The sequence below is a fragment of the Dipodomys merriami genome, unplaced genomic scaffold (genome assembly GCF_024711535.1).
Source record: "Dipodomys merriami isolate MVZ:Mamm:240054 unplaced genomic scaffold, mDipMer1.0.p SCAF_151, whole genome shotgun sequence".
In the NCBI taxonomy this organism is placed as follows: domain Eukaryota; kingdom Metazoa; phylum Chordata; class Mammalia; order Rodentia; family Heteromyidae; genus Dipodomys; species Dipodomys merriami.
Genome location: NW_027202838.1, coordinates 582,655 through 603,184, shown reverse-complemented (window position 1 = coordinate 603,184; position 20,530 = coordinate 582,655). Strand labels below are relative to the sequence as shown.

Below are 20,530 nucleotides of genomic sequence, written 5' to 3'. Positions count from 1 at the left end.
GTAGCTAGGATTACAGGCGTGAGCCACCAGCGCCCGGCTTGTTATACATTTTTTTAGCCCTGTATCTCCAGTAGGATGGCCAAGGTTCTTCCCATGACTGTTTAGGAAAGTGACCATTAGGAACTTCTCAAACCAGGGTTTACATAATCTTTACTCATGTTCTGTGGCCAAAGCATGCTAACTGTCATATTACAAGTCATTGCATAGGTGTGCAATGGGTACAGTGAAATTTGCCATTTGACAATCATTGAAATAATATCACACCAGAAATATGTTCTGTATATATTTTCCTTTATAACATTTGATAAAAAATTACTGTTACCTCAGACATTCATTCCATGGACTTTAAATATGTAAATCAATGAGGTAGCACATAAATTCCAATGGATTCCTAGGATACCTTTGCATTAAAAGAAAGCAGTTCATACATCCTGAAGTACATTCAGTAATAACTACTTTTAGTGCAAATGTGAAATATTTTTGCTTTCAATTATTCATTTTTTTGGGAGGAAACGTTCATTTTTACAAATTTAGTGAGTACATAAACATGGAAATTAGTTGCTTTAATGATATCTATGTAGCAGGAAATGGGCTGGATTTGTGTTTATAGGAGACATTAATGTTCTTCTTGAGACATTAAAGATTCTTCTCTTTAAGAAAGCTTTATGCTTTTCCAAACCATGTATCATGTTTGCAAGAGGAAATTCTGGGGCAAAATACTCAAAGTTTCTTTTCTGAATATGTCATTTGCCTTATATCTCAGCCATGCTTCCAGAATCTTCTGTTCATTGTCAGCAGCAAGAAAGAATGAAAGGATCTCTGGTGAGATTTTATTTTTTATTTTTATTTCTCATTTGTTTTCCATTCCATTATATGAACCTAAAAATGTTCAAGAATTAAAAACAAGGGGCTGGGAAGGTAGCTCAGTGGTAGAGCGCTTGCCTTGCATGCTTGAGAACCTGGGTTCGATTCCTCAGCACCACATAAGCAAAAAGAAAAAAGCGGGAAGTTGCGGCTAAAGTGGTGCAGCGCAGGTCTTGAGCTGAAGAGCTGAGGGAAAGCACCCAGGACCAGAGTTCAGGCGCCATGACTAGACCCCCCACCCCCCCAAAAAAAAAGAATTAAAAACAATAGGAGCCACACAGATTCAGCCTCAGGAACATATTCTTAAATCAGATAAAGATGGCTTGTAGATTTAGCAGATAAAGATTGCTTGTAGATTTAGCAGATTAAATGGTTATATTCTTTCTAAATTGAATGCAGATTTGCTTCAGAATGTCTATGTTTTGTGTTGTCATAAGATTGATTCACACTTGTTATGTGATGTAATGACACCAAGGAGGTTATATCTCATGAAAGGTGAACGATAGATTGCAACCAGATCACATCCTCATGAGTAACATTAAACTATCTCAATGACATTTTCCTGGAATTGCTGAAATAGTCTGGTCACACACAACTTCATGTGTTCTTAAGGAATGATTAACCTACATGTACTTAAATTAATCTCCATATCTACTTCTTAGGCCACTTCATGTTCTTGGTCTTACTTGAAACTATATTTGTTGCTAAATTTTATGGTCTTTCTACAAAACCCTGATTGTTTTCTAAAGTATCCTCACAGGATTCCTTTCCTCTATATTCTCTCTCAATTCTTGATTTTCTACTCACTAGTGTTGGTTATTTTTCTCTTCCTCACTCTTTGTATCTATCTTTGAATCATTTTTTTTTTACTTTTTTCATTCCATCTTTCCTCCATATGTGTCTCAGTTGTTCCTTTTCTTCAAATGATCTATCTGGGAGCTAGTTTTTCTTAGTGATCAGGTTTACTTTGCTGACGTGGCTCTTATGATTAACAGTTTTCTTACTCATTATATAGGAAAATTGTTTCCTAGAGAGTTCTACAGGATTCCAGAACCAAAGACAATTAGAGAAACACAAAACATAAACAGATAGACTTAGGGGAAATTAGGGTTTTGAAGGATCTATATTAATATTACAATTGGAGCCACAACAGGTTGTGAGGGAAACATATTTCCTTATTCTCCTGAGACAGACGACTGACGCCCAGAGAAAATGCAGACATGAAGTTCACCTTACCTAGCCCTCAAGGTAAACAGCACCTCAGTTTCAGCTGCTGTCTTTCTAAAACTAAGGAAAAGGCCTGCACTCCAGTTTCTTAACCCTCTGCAGAATTCTTTTAAGCCTTCTGCAGCCAGCTCTCAGTGCTATCAGTGCTGTCAGGCTGGAATTTCAACCTCTCAATCCTTTACCCCCTGCAGCTCAACCTCAGAGTTCCATACAGAAAAGTACTTCCTTCCCTCAATTGATACCCTACAAGAAAATCTGATTTCTCCTTCTTCTGTTATCTTTGGTAACTTCATTTGATGTGGTATTCAGTTTTGTTTTTCCTTCCCACTACTTTTGAATATTTTCATTCACTGCCAGTATAAGATTTGAACTACTGCCGGGCGCTGGTGGCTCACGCCTGTAATCCTAGCTACTCAGGAGGCTGAGATCTGAGGATCGCGGTTCAAAGCCAGCCCGGGCAGGAGAGACCATGAGACTCCTATCTCCAATAAACCACCAGAAAACCGGAAGTGGCGCTGTAGCTCAAGTGGTAGAGCGCTCGCCTTGAGCTGAAGAGCTGAGGGACAGCACCCAGGCCCAGAGTTCAAGCCCCATGACCGACAAAAAACAACAACAACAAACAAACAAACAAAAAAACAATACCGTGCTGAGGTCTTCTCTATTAGAAATATCACTTGTTGCAAAATCTCACAGATGTTTGCTCAGGAATTTATTTTGATCTCTGAGGAATTTCACTATTAACTAACAAAAGTGGAAATATATCCTTAGCGATCTACTGTTGAAATGACTCAGGAATATGTGCCACATTTGATCATTTGGTCATATTTATGATTTTTGTCATCTGGAGTGTTCCTTGAGCCTGTATAAATTTGCCTCCACGTTCCATGAAGGCCTATTAAAATGAAAATCTTGTCAAGGAACATTTTATTCCCCACCCAACTATATTTTGTATTGTAGAATGTGGGGAAACTTTACAAAACTTCATGGTAGCAGTTCTTTTTTATGTAGGAAGGAAATATCAGGGTATCTATGACCACATTACAATATTTAGTATTTAAACCAAACATGGTTAACGGAGGATGTTTTTTTTCTTTTTTGGGGGGGCTGAGGGGTCCAGTTGTGGGGTCTGAACTCTGGGCCTGGGCGCTGTCCCTCAGCTCTTCAGCTCAAGGCTAGCACTCTACCACTTGAGCCACAGCGCCACTTCAGGCTTATTTCTTTTTGCTTATGTGGTGCTGAGGAATCGAACCCAGGGCCTCATGCATGCAAGGCAAGCGCTCTACCACTGAGCCACCTTCCGAGCCCAACCTAGGATATTTTTATGTGGGAACTAAATCAAATCTTATAAGGGTCCAATAAATCATTAGCTTCTTTCTGCAGTACTGCTACTCTTTTTTAACATTCATGTGGACATTGCTTTTCATAGATCTGGTAATGTTCTATGTTCTGTATTCCATGTGATATCCTGAATGTGTTCTGCTTCCTTATTATAGTACTTGCTAATAGTAGATCTAAATAGGATTTATGATGATGCAGTATATGTAAATGCAGGAAAAATATTTGTGTAATTCATTGTTACCCTGATATATACTAAAATTTTATCAAAAAATGATAATATAATTTTTAACATACCTGTTTAGACTTATTGTTGTCATGTCAGATTATTGTCTCCTTAGAATTTTTTTTTTTGGGGGGTCTGGTCCTGGGGCTGAACTCGAGGCCTGGGCGCTGTCCCTCAGCTCTTCAGCTCAAGGCTATTGATCTACCACCTGTGCCATAGTGCCACTTCTGGCTCTTTTCTTTTTGCTTATGTGGTACTGAGGAGTAGAACCCAGGGCCTCATGCATGCAAGGCAAGTGCTCTACCACTGAGCCACCTTACCAGCCGTCCGTAGAATTTTTACCTTGTCTCTATTGCTAGCAGCAGAAATGTGTTTGCATGCATTAGGGAAACTGTAATTTTTATTGGTCTTGGGCTTCAATTCTGGGCCTGGCTGTTGTCAGTCAGCTCTTCAGGTCAAGGTGAGTGCTCTACCACTTGAGTCACAGTGCAACTTTCAGTTTTCTGGTAGTATATTGGAGATAAGTGTCTCCTGGACTTTCCTGCCTGGACTGGCCTTGAACCATGATCCTCAGACCTCAGTCTCCTGAGTAGGTTGGATTGAACACATAAGCCACCAGTGCCCTACAAATCTGTGTATTTTAATGACCAGGTTTACATATTGTCAAATATTTCTAATTTGCTATTTAATTCTCTCAGTAAATAGATAACACAACAAGCTGTGAACATTTTATGTAAGACAAAAGCATACCTGTAGGGGTTGGGAAGGTGGCTCAGTGGTAGATCGCTAGCCTTGCATGCATGAGGCCCTGGGTTCGATTCCTCAGCACCACATAAGCAAAAAGAAATAAGCCTGAAGTGGTGCTGTGGCTCAAGTGGTAGAGTGCTAGCCTTGAGCTGAATCGCTAAGGAACAGCGCCCAGGCCCAGATTTCAGGCCCCATGACCGGAACCGCCCCCCCCCCCCCAAAAGAAAAAAAAAGCATACCTGCAGCATAATGAAATTCCAGATTGGAGTTCTCATAACCCAGGTCTGATTTCTTGATGGATATATGCCATTACAGAATTGGATATCATTTGATGATGTGGCTGTGGACTTCACCTGGAAGGAGTGGCAGGATCTGGATCCTGGTCAGAGGACCCTTCATAGAGAAGTGATGCTGGAGACCTATAGCAACCTAATGTCCTTGGGTGAGCAAAGGTTATTTTTACTTAGAAGATCAAGTGCTTTTTATTTTACTAGACATTAGACTGTTTATGTTATTTATGGATAAGATTCCAGTCCATGGGAAGTGTCATTTCTTTCTAAGGGAAACTTCAACATGATTATATGTAACTCAAGAGCTAATTTTATTCTCACTCTTTAAGAAAGCAAATCAGTAGTTGGACAAAAGTCAACTATGTTCCACTAATACAAGACTGACTTCCCAGACTTGGAATGATTATTATAGGTGGATCTACAGTCTAGATAGTATATACATTACTACTGATTATGATGTGGAAATCAGTAGTTGAAAGTTTGTATTTGTAAGCCAAACCCGATATAGGGTTTAGTGCTTCAAGCTTCGAATTCTAGATACTCAGGAGGCAGAAATCTGAAGATTTTAGTTTGAAGCCAGCAACTGTAGAAAAATGACCATGAGACCCTTATCTTCAATTAACCATTCAAAAACTAGAAATGTAGCTAAGATTCAAACTAGTAGAATGCTAGCTTTGAGCAAAAGAGCTGAGTTCAAGCCACACATTGGCAAAATAAACCCAAAGCTGAGGAAACTCCACAATTGAGCTGTTAAGAATTGAGAAACCATGGGCTGGGAAGGTGGCTCAGTGGTAGAGGAATTGCCTTGCATGCTTGAGGCCCTGTGTTCGATTTCTCAGCAGCACATATGCAGAAAACAAACAGGAAGTGACGGTGTGGCTCAAGTGGTAGAGTGCTAGCCTTGAGCTGAAGATCTGAGGGACAGTACCCAAGCCCAGAGTTCAGGCAGCACAACCGTCCCCCCCCCAAAAAATAACAATTGAGAAATAAGATTTAGTAGCAACCTTGGGAACAGTATGTCTGCGACCTTACATTAATGATGACCCAGCGAGAGCAATAGTTCTCCACTATTTCTTAATCACAGGGCTCTGTGTTCCTAAACCTAAATTGATTGTCAAGCTGGAGCAAGGTGCAGAACCATGGATAAGCGAGGGCTCAGAAGAGAATTTCACAGGTGAGTTAAAGCATCTTGAATGGTACTGATGGGTCCAGAGCCCAGTTGGTCTGTTTAACTTGAGCTGTACAGAGCAATAGTATTCCTAGTGATGCTGAGTCATGTATGGCAGAGAAGTAGGTGATCCTTTGTCTCAAGGAATTGTCAATCCAGAATTCACGTGGAGACAAACTGAATTTGGTGTGCCAGTGTAGTTAATGTTAGCAATTCTCTTTGTCTGTAGAGAAGTAATTCTGAAAGAGAAAAACACAATGAGAAATGTAGAAAAGGTGATCTCATTTTCCTTTAAACTAGTATGATGCAGGTAGGAGGAAAAGAGGAGTATGCTAGGGCTGCTATCCTGTCATCATGACAATTTTTTTCAGTGGTACTGGGCATAGAGGGAGATTCAGAATTGAAGCCTTAAGAGGATGTAGATGAATAATTTAAGTAAATATTTCCTGGAGAAAAATAGAAAAATCTGAAAAACAGAAAACATTGTTTTCTATTGTAAAATATCAGTACTACTTTCTTAATTACTACATTGTGTAGAAAAGTATATATTCTGCATAAAACAATGCTTTGATATTTGAAAATCTAGTAACAGAAAGTGAGGAAATATCTTTACCTTAAAAATTTATGGATCTCATTTATGTTTTTGTCTATTTTTCTATTATTCATTTTAGATGTCCCAGAAATGGAGGATATGATTAGCACCTGTCAGGAAAATCACAATGAATATCTATCTGAAGTAGCAGTCATGACTAGTAACCCAGGGGAGGAAAAAGTGAAACTTATAAGAAGTTTTAATTTGAGCTCAAAACAGAAGTCAGAACTGATTAAGAATAATGGGAACTCCTTAGGGATGAGGACAGAAAAGGTCACTGGGTGTCAGAACATGAGTGTTTTCAGTGAACCTGGTAAGATGTGTGCTGCATATAGACCTCATGTGTCTTCTGTAGTTGAAGAATATAAACAATGTGAAAGCTCTTTCACCAAGAAGACACACCTTATTCTCCCTCAGAGAACACAAACAGGAGAGAACCCTTATGAATGTAACATGTGTGAAAAGATTTTCACCTGTAAGGCATATCTTACTGTCCACCAGAGCATCCACACAGGAGATAAACCATATGAATGTAAGGTGTGTGGAAAGTCTTTCACTCAGAATTCACACCTTACTGTCCACCAGAGAAGACACAGAAAAGAGAAACCTTTTGAATGTAACATGTGTGAAATGTCTTTCACCACAAAGTCAAACCTTACTATCCACCAGAGAACACACACAGGAGAGAAACCTTATGAATGTAACGTGTGTGGAAAGTCTTTCACCCAGAAGCTACATCTTACTGGCCACCAAAGAACACACACAGGAGAGATACCTTATGAAGTTAACATGTGTGGGAAGTCTTACTCTTGGAAGGCAGCCCTTACTGGCCACCAGAGAACACACATAGGACATAAACCTTATGAGTGTAACATGTGTGAAATATCTTTTACCTCGAAGTCAAACCTTACTGTCCACCAGAGAACACACACAAAAGAGAAACCTTTTGAATGTAACACTTGTGGAAAGTCTTTCACCTGCGAGACATATCTTACTGTCCACCAGAGAACACACACAGGAGAGAAACCTTATGAATGTAATATGTGTGGAAAGTCTTTCACACAGAAGTCATCTCTCACTGTCCATCAGAGAATACACACAGGAAAGAAACCTTATGAATGTAACATGTGTGGAAAGTCTTTTACCCAGAAATCACACCTCACTGTCCACCAGAGAATACACACAGGAAAGAAACCTTATGAATGTAACGTGTGTGGAAAGTCTTTCACCCAGAAGGCAACTCTCACTGTCCACCAGAGAAGACACACAGGCGAGAAACCTTTTGAATGTAATATGTGTGAAATGTCTTTTACCTCGAAGGCACAACTTACTGTCCACCAGAGAAGACACACAGGCGAGAAAACTTTTGAATGTAACATGTGTGGAAAGTCTTTCACCAAGAATTCAAAACTTACTGTCCACCAGAGAACACACACAGGAGAGAAACCTTATGAATGTAACGTGTGTGGATACTCTTTCACCCAGAAGTCACAACTTACTCTCCACCAGAGAAGACACACAGGAAAGAAACCTTATGAATGTAATGTGTGTGGAAAGTCTTTCACCCAGAAGGCACATCTTACTGTCCACCAGAGAACACACACAGGAGAGAAACCTTATGATTGTAACATGTGTGGAAAGTCTTTCACCAAGAAGTCATACCTTACTGTCCATCAGAAAACACACAGGAAAGAAACCTTATGAATATCATATGTGTGGAAAGTATTCCAGCCAAGATCTATACGTTACTGTCAACCAGAGAGTACACACAGGAGAGAAATTTTATGATTGTAAGGTATGTGGAAAGTCTTTCACCCAGAACATACACCTTTCTGTCCATCAGAAAAAAACCCAGCAGAGAGAAATGTTATATATGTACCAGGCATGGAAATTTTTTCACCTGGAAGGCACAACTTAACATCCATCACAGAACACAAGAAGAGAAACCTTATGAATGCAACCAGTGGGGAAAGACCTGGAGGTCACAGCTTAACACACATAAGTTGATTCACACAAATGAAATAACTTAGGATTTTACCAAATGGGAAAGTCTTTGACCTATAAGAAAATTGAAATTGCAATACAGAACCAATATAGGATAGAGACCTTATGATATAGCAGATGTGGAGTCCTCCAACTAGAAAACACAGCTCAGGGTTCATCATAAAACACACAAAACACAGAGACACACAGACACACATACCCTCACACACAAAGAGGAGAGAAATCCTATGTAGGAAAAATAAATGGAAATGTTTTCAAGAAAAAGTCCTAACTCAGTTTGCATCAGAGAACAGACACAGGCGAGAATATACAAATGTAACAATTGTGGAAAGTCCTTTACTAAGTATTCATGGATCCAAGTTCGTAGGACACACACAGCGGAGTAATCTTAAAAATATTACAAATGTGAATAAGGGAAACCATGGGACCTATTATTTGCAATATCTAGTATATGTATGAGTCAAGCAGAAAAAGTCAGATAATGTGATGTTAGGAAAATGAACCCTTAGATATGTATTTAAATGTTTTATTTCTTTCATGCATTTCTCTCTAATGCATTTATAAGATTATTTCTTTGTTGCTTTGTATGTCCCTCACCCACAGTACAATCCCTGCTCTCACTATATTTGATGTAGGTATAATTTGGAGGAGAAGGGGAAAAACAAGTCAATTAAGCATACCGGTGGACCCGTTTCAACAATGAGAAGTACAAGTTGTCATGTCGAAAATGAACTTTACAACTTTGGTGGGGGGGAGGAGGATAGGGTGGTGGGGTGGGGTAAGGCTGGGAAGGGATGTGAAGGGTGAACGAAGGAGTAGGCTGTAATGCTTGATAAAAAATGCCCTCATTATATTGCCCATGTAATTGTAACCCCACTGTACAGTGTGTTCACAAAAAAATAAAATGAAAAATATTACAAATGTGGAAATCCTGTGATCAGCAAGGAATACCTCCTGTTCATCAGAGAACTGACTCACATAGGAGAAAAGAAAGTAGTGCATAGAACATATGTGAAATGACTTTCAATCAGAACTGAGTCTTCAGCATATGTGAAAGCAGAGACAGGAAAGAAATTATGAGTATAGAAAACATTTTGCCTGAAGTCCCGTCTGTACAGGTGTCAGAGACCTGGACACATGACAGAATCTCTGTAACTATAAACATGAGAGGATGTCTTTCAACCAGAAGCCAACCTTCAGCAAGTATTAGAACATTCACCCAGGAAAGAAGCCCAATGTAGGAAAATCTTTGTCAGAAAACCTCTGTAAATTATACAGAGAAATCCTTCATGGCAGAGGTAAGCTAGGTGTGATGGGAAACCATTCTTCACTCTTCAGCTTTCTTTGAGCCAACATTTCTCATCCTATCATATTGTTGAGTGGGGATGGTGTCATTCAATATTATCCAAAGCATGTGGAAACAACCAGTTATAATAAGTAAATCAGAGGTTGAAATTATTAACTTGCATCTTTTATACTAAGGAATGGTGTGTCACGGTAATTTGATAAACTCTTCTTAGAAATATCATCAAGTCTGTCCCTTTGGGACTGTATTCAGATCATCTCCCACATGGTTAGGGGAACAATAGTTGAGTGAAGACTGGTATGATAGGAGGCAAGAACATGAGAACAACTTTTTTTCTATTTCTCCCTTAAGTCCCCCTCTGTGTGATCCATGCATTACAGTACAAATGACTTACTTATTCCAGTTCAGTTTTTGAATGGAAGTATTAGTCCTTATTGCAGTACATACATAGTAGTAAAGTCTCTCTCGGAGGGGTAACAATGCTCGATAGGAAATGTATTCATGACCTAATTCATATAATTGTATAACCAATTTGTACAGTATCTTTACAATAAAATATATATTCTAAAAAATATGGTGGATTAATAAAGACAAGAGTCTCAGGATTTTGCCTTGGAGGACGACCTCAACATATCTGCAGTGCTTGCTGTTTTCTTTAATTAATCACTGGTGATGAACAATTTGTGAGTGATTCACTCTTAGCCCATTTAGTTGTTCTGCTGAGTGAGCTATAATAAAACACCAGTGTGAACGATGCGTCGCATCTGTGTTATCTCATACAGGGCCAATGTAGATATGACATTAGGGGAAGTAATCAAGCACACAAAGATATTGATTAATCTGTCACAAAAATTGAAGTAAACAAAAAAAAATATCTTCCACTTGAGCTACAGCATCACTTGTAGGCCTTAGAGGAAGGAAAGAAGGAAGGAGGGAAGTTAGAAAGGGAAAGGGGAAGGGAAGGAAGAAGGAAGAAGGAAGAAATAAACTGTTCAAAAGAAGAATGTTTAATTTTTGGTGACTGTGAGAATTATTCTTTCAGAAGTGGAGCTCAAGAAAAATGGCTTTAATAAAAAGCAAATTCTTGAACTGTTTGCAAAATGGTAAAGAGGATGTAACATTTTATAAATTGATTTAATAATTCAGTAATATTAAGTAATGAGGTCAGGTGTGGCTGGTGCCCTATTGGCCACATGGTGGATGGTGGGGTCTGGCATCTTGTCTTCATGCAGGGTGAAGAAAATTCCCCCATCCATCACTTGTCACCCAACGGATGGTTGTGGCTGGTTCCCTGGAAGCAGGCATGGGCATTTGGCTGATATGTTACTCAATCTGTTAGTCCAGTGCCTGGGACTGGAATTTCCTGTGGACCTGCCTCCTGCTTAGGCCCTATTTAGGCTGGACCAGCAGTGGCAGTAGATGCCATGGTACATGTCTCTGTGATCATGTCCTGTGTCCTGTCTCTTGGCTTGTCTCCGGTAATCATAGTGTGTCAATTCAGCACTCTCTTGTGCTGATTGGTTTCTTTTTTCTTTTACTTTTCTTTTTTTTTTTTTTTTTTTTTTTTTTTTTTTTTTTTTACATTTTCACTGTATTGTGTTTTTGCCTTTAAATATATTTTTTATTGTAAAAATACTGTATAGAGGGGTTACAATTACATGGGCAAGATAATGAGTACATTTCTTATCAACTATTGTAGCCTCCTCCTTTGTATCCCCTTCACATCCCTTCCCAGCCTTCTGCCCCCTCACCCAATACTTCCCCCCCCAACCAAAGTTGTTAAGTTTGTTTTTGACATGACAAAGGGTACTTCTCATTGTTGCAACGGTTTCACCTGTATCCCTATTTTGCTGATTGGTTTCTTAGTGTTGTTTTTATTCTTTTTTTCCCTTTCTGTCCTGTTTCCAACCTGTCTAAATGTATTTGTGGACTGCAAGTCTTTGTTACATCAGGCTGCTTGCAGACTGCTAGCTGTGTAATAAAGACTCCAGTATTCCATCTTCCCAAATATGGCTTCCAACAAATATACTATCTTCTCTTACAGAAACACAAAGGTTGACCTAAATTTAGAATTTCTAGAGCCAAGGTAGATGCCACATTATAGTTATGTAATTAAAGATATCCTGGAGTCATTTAGAAAAAATATCTGTTATATCAGAAAGTGCTTAATTAGTAAACCAAGACCAAGACTCCAGATCCTATATAAGCCAGTCATTCTACATATGTCTAGAGCAGTTTGGTTACATGAAGAGCTCTACTTTCACACTTTCATGAAGAAATGTTTTTGTGCCAATATGAGCTGTTCAACTCAGGAACTGAGTTGAAGCCAACCAGAGCTGGCTTCAAAGGAGATTCTCTCATCTTGGCCTCCATAAAAGCTAGGAATCAAAGCATGAGCCCTTTGGGCTTTTCTGAAGAAATGTCTCTCTGGGAATAAGAGGTTTCATTCAGTGCTTCACCTCATGATTACTGTCCCTTCAACAATTTTGGTATTTATTTTAATTTCTCAAAGAGAATCCTTAAATCCTGGCCAGGGTTCCATTTACAAGATAAGGACAGTGGACTTCACATTGCCAGATTTAGCTAGGTTGCTAGCTGAACCCCTTCCCTCACACTGTTCACCCTTCTGCTTATCTACTAAAATAGGGGGCTAGGGAGGCCCTTGTCTTCCTACTTGTAACACACACACACACACACACACACACACACACACACACACACACACACACACACACACACACACACACACACACACACACACACACACACACACACACACACACACACACACACACACACACACACACACACACACACACACACACACACCCCGGCCATTGGATATAGTTCATTCTCCCATTTTTACAAACTGGATGCTTTCTGATAAAGGATGGTTATGGACTGAAGTCCCTTCAACCTAGGCCTGTCATATAGCTGTAATTAAAAGACATAAACCAACATACCACATTCATTCAAAGTAGCCCTGATGATAACATTTTATTTTTGATTTTATTATTTTTGTTATTATCGTTTGTCCAACACTTTTGCGTGACCTCAAAAGTTAAGGGACATACTGCTCACTGAATTGGTAAAGTACCCTTTCCTTCTTTTAATTTAAAACCAGCAATTAAAAATGAGCAATTACACTCCGTCATGTGTTGAATCTTATCTACTCAGGAAGCTGAAATTAGAAAGATAGTATTTGTAGGCCATGCCATGCAAAAGCTTCATGAAAATGGTGTCTTAGGCAATAAAAGCATGGATCTGGTCATATGTGCCTATCTTGTTTGTTACTTGTGATATGTAATTATAAAATTAGTGTGTTGAAAGGCACAGACAAAGAAGCAAGACCCTAAGGTGAAATATCAATGATACAAATGGGCATCTGGTATAGAAGGTGAAGGAAGCCTCACTAATTTTGCCCCTGAATTCAACGTGAGGACCACTAATATGATCTGTACAAACAATGCATTCTTTCAAATATTTATTGGAAGAATTTGGATGTGGTTTACAGAATGATAGGTAAACAGTCCCTTACTGAGATTGCAAAAGGACCTTTGCATATGTCTATATGATGTTATGAATTTTATATCCAATTCTGTGGAAACCATGAGTCCTTTAGATCAAGTAGTTAAGATCTCCTGATCTAACAGGGCACTGGTGCTTCATATCAGAATTCTTAGTTGCTAAAGAGTATGAGGTTTAAAATCACAATTGAAAGACCAACTAAGTAGGTAATGCTGTGAGACTGTTATCACCAATTTTCACCAAATTTCCCACAAGTAGTGCTGTGAATCATGTTGATAGACTGTCATCACATTTGTTCCTTTATTACAAAATCTGAGGGACAGTACCCAGGCCCTGAGTAGAAAGAACTTCAAGGCCGGGGAAGATATTTTGTAAAAATGGGTTCTTTGGCCTTCGTGCAGGAAAGTTTCCATTCCTATAGAAACCTAAAATACTCTATAGGATATAGTCATGGTCCGTCAATTGAAGTTGATATTGAAATGTCTTATACGCCTGGGTAATGATAAATTGTCACAAATCATTTATATCTTTTGTCATGTGAATGGAAATGCATATTCCTTTATGTTTCTGACTAGTTCATAGGTCCTTGCAGAGGTTCAGGATACTATGAATCACAGTGCGGTCCCCATCTGTAAGGTATGTAATTAGACATTCCAAGAGAGATCTCAACATATAAAATGTGGCCAAATATTTCAGTATACATGAAACAGTATCATAGAGAGTCAATTGTGATTATTTAAGATCTCAGAATACCAATATATTTGAACGAGAACACAATGGTCTTCTACTGTGTGCACACAGATGTAGGAGATATACTCTTTTCAGTCTGTTCTGTCCAGATGTGTAGAAGCACTTTTGCTGTTCTTCCCTTATGGATTGCACTTTATTTCAAGGCCACTCCCAGGGGTGAATGAGTGGATGTTTAGTTTCAGCTCATTCTAAAAGCTCCTATGTCCTGAGAAGAGAAGTGGTGAACCATGACTTGGGTTTATATCCACCTTAAACCTAATCACTAAGAGTGGATTCTGTTATATAAATTTTCAGAATGTCAACAGTCCTATCACAAGTTTCATCCTGTAGCAATATCCAAAGTTAGGCTTTAGAAGAGTTGTGCCTTTGTTCAAAGATTTCAGCTCTAAATTAGATTATTTTCAATAGCCATTCATTGAATGTTACTGGATAAAGTACACAAACGTAGTCACATCTATGTTACAGAACATTGTGATATTATCAGCAGGGGCAGTTCATATGACCCAAAGTCATGACCCTGAAGAGTCTGCTCTCCAGAGATCTAAGTATTTAACCAAAACCCTCCAGTTCCTAAGCAATCTTGATCCCAATGAGAGAGCAGGATATTAGGTGAATCCTTGTTTCTTCCTGAGGTTAACCTGGAATGAGGCATCTCAGAGTGACTGGAAGGGACAGAAGCCGGGATACTGAGCACAGTGGGTACTGAACAAGGCAATCATAGGATTTTCACTACAATGCAGGTCCCACCCAAGGCCTCCTTCCATTACCTTGAGCACTTATATCTTTATTGTTGTCTACCTCTAGATCATTTTTCCTCCCATAATTAGCATAATATTAAGTGTACATTTTTCCTGCTCCTTTGAGAAACATCTTACCCTTACCTCTCTTTTCAGTTTCCTCAGTGAATTGTGAGGTTCTTTTACATTTTTTTCTTTCAGTTTTCTTGATCAGAAACATCCTTGTATGAAGTCCCTGTTATAGAGTTGTCAGTACTTTGAGAAGATCACTACCTGGGGCATCCTCAGCTAACCATCTTTTCTTCACTTGTCCATGGGGTCTGAGCAAAACCCAGCCAAATCTTTATATGTGCATTCTAACTTAAATGTTTGTTACCAATAGTTTGATGCGGAGACTTCATCAGGTGTGTTGGAAGTTGGCTGGGCTTGTAGTCTAGGCCAGAACTCAAAATGGAAGGTACAGGAAAGAAAAGATTGGTGAGGAGCTAGCTGAGGAGAGGAGCACAGTGCCAAAGTCTTCATGCAATATGCAAGCCTGGCAAGCCCCTTGGAACAGGAGTGAGGAGCCCAGAACAGAGCCTGTGCTACCCATCAGTACACCACCAGCACCACATGGCAAATCTAGCATGGGACATGGTTTGCCCAGGTTTCAGGAGGGCGGATTGTTGACACAGGGACCTGTTAGTCAAGTTAAGCCAGTGGTCTAATGTAATTGTCTTGTCTTGTGTAGATGATACAATTGCTGTTGACAAGAAGAATTAGTAGTAAAACTATTGTCTGATGAACTAGTTAAAATTCTTCAGGATATTTGTGTGTGTGTGTGTGTGTGTGTGTGTGTGTGTGTGTGTGTGTGTGTGTGTGTGTGTGTGTGTGTGTGTGTGTGTGTCCTAAGAAGAAAACAAATTGAAAAATAGTTCATAGAGAACTCAAATGACAAGGGTGTCAGACTTAAGTCCTCAGCAAGATAGATCCATTCAATCACAACCAATAGGTGAAAAGGAAAGATTTCCTTCACTTATTTTTACCTACCTTGACAAAGCCCATTGTGTTCAAAATAATAAGAACAAAAATGTATGTGTTGCTGCTTACTGTTGTACAACAGTAGTTTACAAGTGACACCAGAGGCATAGAGTCTCTTCTGTGTGTGGCCCCTGCACTCACTGGAATGGAGGACAGTAGTATTGAAAGTGAACTAAAGTCACTTGTAAGTTTGTCTTTTAAATTGCAGGGGAAGCATTGACTAAATGAGCAGACTTTTTGTTTTGCTGGTCCTTAGGCTTGACCTCAGAGGCCAGGTGCTGTCCCTGAGCTGCTTTTGCAAAGTGTAGCATTCTACCACTTGAGCCACAGCCCCACTTCCAGGTTTTTCTGTGCATGTAGACCTGAGGAATAGAACCCAGCTCCTCATTCATGCAATGCAAGCCCTGTACCACGTCGCTACCTTGCTTGTCCTATAAGCAGACTTTTTATGTTAAAAGGAGAAAGAATAAGCTGGTATGTAGTATCCACCTTCCATGTACAAGTCCCAAGGTTCAGTCACCCAAAGTGAAAGGAAGAAAGTAGAAAATGGAATGATATGAAGTATACAGTTACAAGAACAAAGAAAAATAGAAGAACAAAGGCAATGAACAATTATTAGGTGTTTGTTTGTTCCTGATTGTTTCTTTTTTCTTTTAATTGTTAGCTGTGGGGTTTAAACTCAGGGAGGGCCTGGCATATTCCCTAGGCTTTTCCCTAAAGGCTGGCATGCTACCACTTCCAGCCAGAATGTCACTTCTAGTTTTGTGGCATTTAATTGGTGATAAGTCACAATGAATTTTCTGCTGATGTGGGGCTGAGGAGTGGAACCCAGTGCCTCATGTATGCAAGGGAAGCACACTACCACTGAGCCACACTCCCAGCCCTGCCTCCTTTCTTAACACAGTGTGGTTGTGGCTGGCTTCGTGATAAAGTACTTGCCTAGCATGCATGTAGCACAGGTTTTGATTTCTCAGTACCTAATAAACAACAACTACCAAATACCCCTAGAAGCACTGGTGTTGTAGCTCAAGTGGTAGAGTGGTGCTAGCCTTCAGCATAATGAAATTCAGGAACTGTTCTCACACCTTAGGTTCAAGCCCCAGGAATGTCAAACAACAACAACAACAACAACAAATGAGCAAATGAAAACAAAAAACCCAATGTCAGCAAGTTTCATTGATAAACACACCACACACACACACACACACACACACACACTCACACACACTTTTTTTTTTTTTTTTTGTCGGTCGTGGGGCTTGAACTCTGGGCCTGGGCGCTGTCCCTCAGCTCTTCAGCTCAAGGCGAGCGCTCTACCACTTGAGCTACAGCGCCACTTCCGGTTTTCTGGTGGTTTATTGGAGATAGGAGTCTCACGGTCTCTCCTGCCCGGGCTGGCTTTGAACCGCGATCCTCAGATCTCAGCCTCCTGAGTAGCTAGGATTACAGGCGTGAGCCACCAGCGCCCGGCTCACACACACTTTTTAAAACCATATTCACCTCCTATACCATGTCTGCTTACCCTCCCTGCTCCAAATGCTACCTACATCCATAAGAGAATTTATTCTATGTTTCTGTTGCTTTTGCATTCTTAAAAAATTATTGTGAAGGCGATATATATACATATGTATGTATACATATATACATACATATAAATGTCTATATATACACATGTGAGTATATATGTATATATACACATATACTCATATATGTATACATACACACGTGTATGTATGCATATGTACATAAGGGTATTTATACATATATATGTATGTCAAAGTTCCATAAGCCAGGTATTCATTTCAATACTTGATTGATTACTCGATTGATTTCATTACCTCTTGAACAATATACATTTTTGCACAATTCCACCCACTTTTTAAAAGTAGCATTTATTTCCATATATCACAGTAAAGCATACTAATATTAGGTATTGATCTCATTGTCTGAGTGTTGTCCTTGACCATTTTTTCTTAAGGATTTTTCACTTGAGCCATCTATCAATTTCTACTTCTGGATTTTTAGGTGATTAATTGTAGATAAGAGTTTCATTGACCTTTCTGAAAGGGCTAGATAAAATCTAAATCCTCAGAGCTCAGGTTTACCAATATGAGACACTTGTGTCCAGCACCTTTAAATATTATTATATGCAGTATGTTATTTGTGGTATGTTTTTTTTTTCATCATTCGTGCAGCTTGCTCTCTGGGCCTGGGCTCTGTCCCTCAGCTCTTCAGCTCAAGGCTACTGCTCTACTACTGGACCCACAGCACCACTTTCAGATTCTTCTGTTATGTGGTCCTGAGCAACCTAAAGCAGGGCCTCATGCATGCAAGGCAAGCACTCTCCACTGAGTCCCCTTTCCAGCACCTACAGTAGCATTTTCAAAGGAATATATTAGGTCTTACATATTTGTTTGTTGCACAGATTCAACAAATCTTAGAACCAAAATACTTGAAGAAATATGGCACCTATAATAAACATGCAGCCTTTAAAAACTGGCATTATCCTATGAACAATGCATTGTAACAACTCTTTAGTAGGATTTAAATTGGAATAGGTATCAGAGGTGATTTACAGTATACAGAAGATTCCCTGGAGATTATATTAGAGATGATTTTCACTGTATAGAAGGATGTGTGCAGCTTACATGAAAGCAAACTAAGAAATACATATCAGATGAGAAAAACATAATAAATAGCAAAGTAATCACTAAAATGAAACCATGTTAATATTGTAATATAAAAATAGTAACTATATCAGGTACTGTCTGATTTGAACAGAAGAAAACATACTCAAAAAACTCAATAAGCCAAAGAGACATACATTAATTATCAAGAAATAAAAGTAAATCAATATAAACATACCATAAGCAATAATCAATACTAAAAAATACAAGTAGTCATAATATGAAAGGAAAAGAACCTCAGCACAAATTGTGTTACCACAGATACAGAGCATTGATAATAACAGGCAAATTATAAATCTGTATAACAAAAGTTCTATGCTGAAAACCAAAGTCTACAAAGACATGATTAAAAGGCCAAAGAACGATAATTTCTTTAATCTATCATTATGATTGGAGAAGTAATATTCCTCTGAATGACTGAATAACTAGACAAATGGTCACTAGAAACACACACATGGATGGCTTTATCTTTACTAAATGCTGCTTATAAAGCACTATGCTGTTATATTTACCAAGACAGACACACTGAGAATAGATCTGAAGAGAAATTGTCTAGAAATCAGTATGACCCATAAATATAATATAAATACAGTATAAAATCCAACAATATGTTTCTAATAATCTAACAGTAAAACAAACAGAAGGAAACCGGAATGGATATGTAAAAAATATATGTATGCTATCATTGTGATTTATTCAATATTAAAGGGAGCTACTTTCTTACTTCACTTGTGAAATAAAAACAATTGCTTTCAATTATGTATGGTGTGTTCACATGTATATCTTCTGGTGAGTGTGGCAGAGCCATAGAATGTGAGGGAAATAGGGTGATGAAAGTAAAATATACAACTCAAGAGCAGAGATAAGAGGGAGAGTTTGGGAGAGAATGAAGGCATGGAAGACACTGTATGAAAAGAAGGGAATTTTTACCTCACTCATATCATTATATCTCTCTATACATCACCCCCACAATAACATTAAATTGCATTAGTAATAAAACAATATCTCCAGCATAAGCGATTTGCTTAGTGAAGAAAATCTACCACAGTTAGAACAGTTACAATTGTTAGAAACACATTACAACACTTAATTTGAAAGATAAACTATTTCAATTTAGGTTGCATATTAATTCTACATAAACCAGTAACAATACACTGTTTCATTGTAGTATCCAAGTAAGTGTTAATGTTAAATGTTGAGGTAAGAAAAATCAAGGTAAGTACTTCTTGCTCAAGACTGTCAATTGAGCCTTACTACGAAGGATGAAACTGAGGTCTGGAAGCCAGCCTGGATAGACAACTCAAACTAAGCAGCTAATGAACAGGTTAGAGGTATGGCTCAAGTGGTAGTGCCAACAGTGAGTGAGGAAGGTGACTGACTGTGAAACCTGTAGTTCAAGCTCCAATAGTAGCTCAAGAAAACCATGAAGTATGTGTATTACATGTGTTTCTAAGTTAGAAACCTAACTGTACTGATACTCGCAAGTCTTCATCTCAGATATAAAGGGAAAAGAAGATGAGTGGAGAAGGTGGGGAAGGGAAGCAAAAGGTCAGGGAAAAGAAGGAAGAACAGAGGACAAGAGAGTAGTGGAAAGGAGGGGAACAGAGGGAAAGGGAAAAGAAGAGAAGAAGAGAGAAGGGGAGGAATACTTCATGACATCAGATTTGACAGTAACTGGTCTGGGAAGATTGCTCAGTGGTAGAGTGCTTGCTTACCATGCATAAGGCCCTGTGTTTGAATCCTCAACACCACATAAGCAAAAATGTTGGAAGTGTTCTTTTGCTTCAGTTTGTAATGTACTCTCCTTGAGCTGAAGAGCTGAGCAAAAGCACCCAGGCCCACAGTTCAGGACCCACAACTGAGGGAAAAAAATAAGAATGATAGATTTGACAGTAATCCATAAATAGAACTCCAAAAGTACATCATGGAAAAAACAAAGAAACAAACAAACAATGTGAGTCTCTGGTGGATCACACCTGTAATCTTAGGTACTGAAGAAGGTGAGATCTGAAGATCGGGTCTCAAAGTCAGCCTGGGCAGGTATAGCTG

At 38.9% G+C, this 20,530-nt stretch overlaps 1 protein-coding gene across 1 annotated transcript in view; it reads left to right on the top strand.

Annotated features, from left to right (window-relative positions):
• The window catches only part of LOC138827156 (zinc finger protein 585A-like), a 76,543-nt gene that overhangs the window by 37,054 nt on the left and 18,959 nt on the right, over positions 1-20,530 (top strand). The window contains 1 exon segment of the mRNA XM_070022637.1: positions 7,300-8,117. Coding sequence (XP_069878738.1) covers positions 7,300-8,117 — 818 coding nt within the window.